This window comes from Argentina silus (genome assembly GCF_951799395.1).
Source record: "Argentina silus genome assembly, chromosome: 10".
Lineage (NCBI taxonomy): Eukaryota > Metazoa > Chordata > Actinopteri > Argentiniformes > Argentinidae > Argentina > Argentina silus.
In genome coordinates this window covers 8677626-8684339 of record NC_139664.1, presented here as the reverse complement: position 1 = coordinate 8684339, position 6714 = coordinate 8677626, and the positions used below count along the sequence as shown (strand labels likewise).

Below are 6714 nucleotides of genomic sequence, written 5' to 3'. Positions count from 1 at the left end.
CTTGTAGTATCATAAATGACCCCATGCAGAAGTGTCCCCTCCCCTCCCCCTCCCCCTCCCCTCCCCTCCCCCTCCCCCTCCCCCCCCCTCCTACCCCCGTGTTTCTGATGTCTCTGTTCTCTGGGCTTCAATGATGATTCCAGGAGACACACTGTTTCAGATGGCCGAGGTGCACAGGCAGATCCAGGTGCAACTGGAGGATGTGGTGAGTGTTAACTGTGTGTGTGCGTGCATGCATGCGTGCGTGGTAGAGTGAATGATTGTTGTCAAAATGAGAGATTGATTGATTGATTGATTGATTGATTGATTGATTGATGGTTGAATTTGGTCTACAGCTGAAACTGTTCCATTCTGAGCTGCTCTCCCAGTTGGAACAGAAGCTGGAGTTGGACATTAAATACCTTACAGTGAGTTTATCTACATTTGATGTCAGGAATTGAATATCTGAAAGTGAGTTTATCTACATAAAAAGTAAGTTTACCCCCCCCTCTCTCTTGTTTTTTCTCCCATCTCAGGCCACATTGAAAAAGTACCAGAGCGAGCGCAAGTCAAAGACAGAGTCTATAGAGCGCTGCCAATCACAACTTAAGAAGCTGCGCAGGAAGAGCCAGGCCAGTCGCCACCCCAACAAGTATGGAGACAGGGAGATGCAGGTAACTGGCCCCCAGCTCTGCCATTTTGTGTCAGTAGTACTTTTTGTGCACTATTGGAATGGCAAGTGAAAGGATAAAACAGTAAAGAAAGACTGATTATTAGAAAGAAGATTATTCTCCTGAGTTCATATATCTCAGCTTTGAGTGTGTGTCACAATAACATAATCCTCTGTTGAATATGAGCGAGACACAACTAAACCATTTTACTCAGCATTACATGGCATTACAAGGCACGTGTGTGTGTGTGTGTGTGTGTGTGTGTGTGTGTGTGTGTGTGTGTGTGTGTGTGTGTGTGTGTGTGTGTGTGTGTGTGTGTGTGTTTGTGACTGACTGTGACTATGACTGTGTGTGACTGTGACTGTGTGTATGTATTTCTATGTGACATTGCAATGAGGAGTCTAACTTCTATGCTTGTGCTCCCCCAGAGAAATACAGCACCATGAAAGTATGTTTTGTGGTGATAATGCGTGTTGATAAAGTGTGTTGTGTTTTGTAGTGAAAATTAGGCCACTGTGGAACTGATTAAAAAACTGGCTAAAAAATTTGGCTCATATGGTTTTGCTGCAAAGAAGAGTCCTTACTGGAAGAAAGAAGGGATGATAGGGAGAGAAAGAGGAGAATGATTTGGAAGGAAAATGGGAAAGTAGAAGAGGGGGGGTGCATTGGAAGAAAAGGTTAAGGGGGTGAGGGACAATATTTTTTGATTTGGATTTCGTTATCACTGCTTAGCAGACAGGATATGATGTCACGTCTTCCTCCCGGTCTCTCTGTTCAGCCTCTCTACTTACAATGTGTCATAAAGGTCACTCTTCTCCTTCTCTTCTGTGAGTGAGTGAGTATGTGCGTGTGCATGTGTGGTTGCGTGTGTGCGTATTTGTGTGTGTGTGTGTGTGTGTGTGTGTGTGTGTGTGTGTGTGTGTGTGTGTACTAACTTCTCCACTCACTCTCTCCATAAGTACGTGGAGCTGATGAGTCGGCGTCAGGGCGAGCTGGACACGCTTGTTGCCGTGGGTTACCGTTCAGCACTAACAGAAGAGAGGAGGAGGTACTGCTTCCTGGTGGACCGACAGTGTGCTGTGACCAAGCTGCTCATCAACTACCACTGCAAGGTAAGTAGAAAAGACCCTACCTTAGCTTTTCCAATCAGAATACTCATTTTAATTTCCTGTTTGTGAATGTTTTCTCATGTTTATGTCTCTGAAATGTGTCTGTGACTCAGGTGAGAGAGCTCCTGTCGCAGAAGTTGTCCTCGTGGCAGCAATCCTGCTCCCAGCCAACCAGGCTCCCAGAGCGAGCATTGAACCTGCTGCGTTTCACTGCCCCCCAGGGCTCCGGGGCTTCTGGGATAGCAGAGCTCCTCCGACACGCCAAACTGGGTGCCGCTCAACCAGAGCAGGTTAGGGAGAGGCTGTTCATCTGTCTATCATCTATTTATTCATTTATTCAATTATTTAAGGCACTTCAGTATCCTTGTCTCATTCTCCACATTTCTCTCTCCCTCTCCCTCTCTCTCCGTCTCTTTCTCAGAGGCTCTCAGTTCAGGAGGTCCCTCCCCTGTTGAACGGGGACTCCAGTGGTCGCTCCCAGCAGCAGCAGCAGCAGCGCGTCCTTCCTTCCACTTCCCAGAGTGACACCCCCCCACCCCAAAGCTCTCCCGGGCCTCAGACCTTCCGCTCCCTTGCTGCCATCGGTGGGGCCACAGGGGGTGGAGGAGGAGGAGGCACCCCACTGCACGCCAGTACGCCAATCAGTGCCTCACCAAGCCCCATTGCTAGCAACACCACCAGCACTAATGCTAACACGGCTACATCCACCCCTACCTCCTCGGTTGGTTCCGGCCAAACCCAGCAGAGCCCTCTCCTCCTGGCCACCAGCACCTCCAACCTCTCCCCTAACCTCATCCCCTCTGCAGTGCTCTCCCTCAGCCAGGGCTCCCCAGTCTCACACAGCTCTCTCCAGGGCCTGGCTCTCCCTCTCCCCCTCAGTGCCCCCCACAGTCCTCCACTACCCCACAGTGCACCTATGTCCAGGGCCATGACCCCAGTGCCTTCGCTGCACCTCCAGGGAGTCCCTGGAGTAGGAAGCACTCCATCGCCGTCCTATAATCCCTTGCTACTTAAGGCCAGTGAGATGTATGCGACGTCAACACTGCCGTTGCCCAGGAGACCAGTTAGTGAGGCACGCATGGGTGGGTTTATGGGTAAGATGTTTGTGGATGTGTCCTTTGTGTGTTTGTGTCACTTTTCAAGGGTTTCCCAGACTGTGATATTGGTGCCCATATTTTTCTTAACCTTTATCATTCCTTCTCTCCTTACCTCCCTCCTCCTCCCAGGTTCCACTCTCCCCAGAGTGCTACCCCTTTCTGGACCGTCTCGTGTGGAAGCCATGTTTGCCCACGCCCCTGGGGGGTCAGAGGGCAGTGGAGGGGGTGGGGGCGGGTCCTGCTTACTTCACTTCCTGCCCGGTGATGCCCTCACCCTTCTCATCTCGGAGCCCAGAGATGGGTGGCATTATGGCCAGAACGAACGGACCGGACGGTAGGGGAGAATATTAATTCATATTCATATTAACAATAGTAATTGTGTATATCAATGATACCATAACAATGTTTTTCTCATTTTCCCTCACAGGAAAGGCTGGTTCCCTTTCTCCTACACTCAGCCCTACCCCAACCCCCTAGACCCATACGACAACAGGTCTGTCTCTGTGGAAAGTCTTGTGTCAACTAGGAAATGTGAACTTTGGAGAATGATGATGAATCTTGAAAGTGTAACTGTAGAAATCCTTCCTATTCGGTCCCCTCCCTTCCCTGTATTGACACAGATCTGACAGCCAGTTGGTACAATAACAAGTTATCTAAACTGGCAACAATAATGCTGTGACACTTTGACCAAGATATGCCATCTCTCCCCCTGTCTGTCGTTCTCTCTCTGTCAGAACAATTTCAATGTGGCCTTGCCAGGCAAAAACACAACAGTGCTTAGAAGAGATTGCAACATGACCCTCTCTTTCCAACTTTCCCAACACTACCCTAATCTTTTACCACCCTCTCCTTCTTAGCTCCGCTTTACTCTCCAAGATCAACAGTATTGCCACCTTACCATTTCTTCTCCTTGTTTTTTTAAACGTCAATACGTCAGTGGTACAGTATGCTTGGCATTGGCCATAATGATCTTCAGCTGAGAGAGCCACAAGAAAAATGAACCAAGTTTTCTTCCTCTCTTTTATATCCTTTTTATCTTTTGGTTTTCTCTGCCCTTTCTCTGCCCTCTCTCTACCTCTACAGCTCACTGCTCCTCTCTAAGACTAACAGCACCAGCACGGGCCAGTTAGACAAGCTGGTCTCCCCAGGCCTGCCGGCCTTGACCCCTGAATCCGAGGAGGAGCACTCCATCCCCCCGCAGAGGGTCAGCACCTTCCGCCCGCGCCCCTACAGCATGGCCGACACCAACCAGGTCAGCCTGAGGGCTAACGGCAAAGGTCAAGGGTTAGAGTGGAGAGGACCTGCTAACCGACCCACTCTGTCAATGCTGATGCAAGAGGTATAAGTGGCTTGCGAATAAAGAAATACTGTATACCATATGACATTTAATGGGCTACTCATACCATTGTTTCTCTCCTATGTTACAGCTCTCCTCTGACTTTGCCTCCCCACCACCCTCCCCAACCAGGTAAGTGCATTAATAACCATACAATGGACAGCTGTACACCAGTTACACCAGCTCCTTGCAAGCTACAGGGTTTGCAAGCTTTTTTACCAGACCAGCACTAACACACCTAATTCATTAGGGTCTTAATATTAAGATATTATATTAAGTTTATATTAAGATATAATATTATATATTATGATATATAATATTAGGTTTATTTAAACATAGATTTGTTGAATCAGGTATGTTAATGCTGCCCTTGAACAACATGTAGACCAGAGGGACATATTGCTGTTGTGTGTGAAAATATTATTTTGCAGTTTAGATAAATAGCTGTAGATAAACATGTCTTTCTAAACAACTATTGTGCCTCACATTCATATGACCTCCTTTGCAGATCAAATCCATTTGCTCACGTCCGTCTCAGAAAAACTGTGACCAATGATCGCTCTGCGCCCATCATTGAGTAGGACATGCCAAGAGCAGGCAACCAATGGGAAGGTGTTATGGAAATATTCAGACATTTTGAATTCATTCTCAGAGGTCAGCTACTGTATTGAGTGAGTTCTCAACTGTTGAGTGAGTTCTCAATAAAGTTAACATTTATGTTCATGTTGATTATTTACAAGGGTATTTTTAATCAGCCTTATATTGTGTTTTGAGTGTGTGAAAGAGTGTATTGGGCTCTTTGTAATTGAAATTCAGAAGTACCAACACTCACGTCTAAAAACACTCACGTCTAAAAACACTCACGTCTAAAAACACTCACGTCTAAAAACTGACACTTGTGTTGAAGGCAGAAGAATCAAAGACAATGATGTCAAAAATCTTAATGACATCACAGTGTTTTCTGTCAGTAAAGTCACAAGAGTCACAACAGTTTCCCCATTGAAGCTTTGACTCTGCCTAGATGGGCATTTTGAGACATAATCTACGTGATGGACACAAATAATTAAATCGATAGATACACTTTCGGTATATTGATGACACCAGCTTTTGGCTGGTGCATCTAAACTGAATGAAAAAAATATCTAAAATTGTGAAAAATAAATCCACCATAGCATCTGAAAATGGCTGTGGAATAAAACAAGGACGGAGGAGAAAATATAGAGCCAGAGATAAGAAATTACCACTATGATGTGTGTTTGTCAGTTAGACCAGACACATTTATATGACACTAGATACTTAGTCAGCTTACTCTTTAAGTCTTATGATTTTGTTTGTTCTCTTTTTCTAGACATAACCTTTGTTGTATTTGATTACAGTATTATTTTGTGCAGTTGTAGTGATACAATTTGTTTATCAGTCTAAACCCATGCAGGGACTGGCTCCTGGTGGCAGGCTATTAATTAAGTTGATACAGTTGATACAGTAGTTTAGTTTATTGCAGCATTCTTTTCATTAACTGCTAGGAAGTGTCATAGTAAAGGACAGGTTCCTGTATTGTCATTGTGTAGGATTTTTTCCAAGATCATTGTGGGTAAATGAGTTTCACTGTGCCAACAAAGGTAATCCAGGAAATTGAAATGTGTTTTAAGAGTTTTCAGTATTTTTTTGTCTCTTGATTCAACAGATCTTTATTTTATTTCAACACATGTTTTTAGCTAGGCAGATTTTTCTCAACAATATATGTAATCTAATCTAACCCCACCATTACACTGGATTTCTGGGTTAATCTTTAATATACATGTTTACTGTATGAACATAAATGTAATGAATGTAGCTTGCAGATGTCACCAGCTCTAAAGATGGGTAGAACGTGAAACACCATTAGATTTGCCATTAGTATTAATGTGCTGTATTATTTGTACATTAAATTATAGGCTGATATCTGATGAATAAATGAATCTGATGAATTTATAAAGACAGTTCATTTCGAATGTAGATTGTTGCTAATAATTACTTGATATTAGTGCATTATGAAGCAGTTGACAGAAACAGATTCAGGCAACATTAGGCCCAATAGGCTGTGATTATTTTTCTTAACATACTCAAAATGCAAGTTAGAAATGTCCCTTGTACACAAAACTAGATACTATCAATGACAATGATGTGTGAAGAAAATGATTGATATTGCTGTTTATTTTTTTATGCGGTCAGAGAAAGAAACCCTCAGCCCTGTGGTCAACAGAAAGATGTTGCTAGAGGGAGGTAGTGGAAAGTCACAGTTGAGGGTTTGGATGATGCTTTTCGCTAGAAAAAAGGAAGGTTAAAGAAATTGGCATTCTGTTGAGGGATAAAAGTATGAAATATGATGGATCTCAGCTCTTGTCTTTAAGTTTCATAGTGTCCTCTCGATTCATTTCGAAAAAAAATCGAACCAACAGATTATTAACATCTAGCTGATTTTAGCTGCACGTTTACCAGATGCAAACTGTAGAAGGGTGTAAAGGCCAAGACTGATGATCGGA

The 6714-nt window shown here is 44.3% G+C and overlaps 1 protein-coding gene across 1 annotated transcript in view; it reads left to right on the top strand.

The window, feature by feature from the left end:
• Positions 1–4773, top strand: part of LOC310811534 (BAR/IMD domain-containing adapter protein 2) — a gene marked incomplete at its 3' end in the record, with an annotated part of 5666 nt that extends 893 nt beyond the window's left edge. Inside the window, exons 2-12 of the mRNA XM_083679723.1 lie at positions 144–205; positions 336–407; positions 516–653; positions 1610–1762; positions 1873–2049; positions 2181–2853; positions 2986–3190; positions 3284–3349; positions 3940–4195; positions 4284–4324; positions 4701–4773. Coding sequence (XP_083535849.1) covers positions 161–205; positions 336–407; positions 516–653; positions 1610–1762; positions 1873–2049; positions 2181–2853; positions 2986–3190; positions 3284–3349; positions 3940–4195; positions 4284–4324; positions 4701–4773 — 1899 coding nt within the window. The 5' untranslated portion in view covers positions 144–160. The remainder of the gene's footprint in view (positions 1–143; positions 206–335; positions 408–515; positions 654–1609; positions 1763–1872; positions 2050–2180; positions 2854–2985; positions 3191–3283; positions 3350–3939; positions 4196–4283; positions 4325–4700) is intronic.
• Between the last annotated feature and the right edge of the window lie 1941 nt (positions 4774–6714).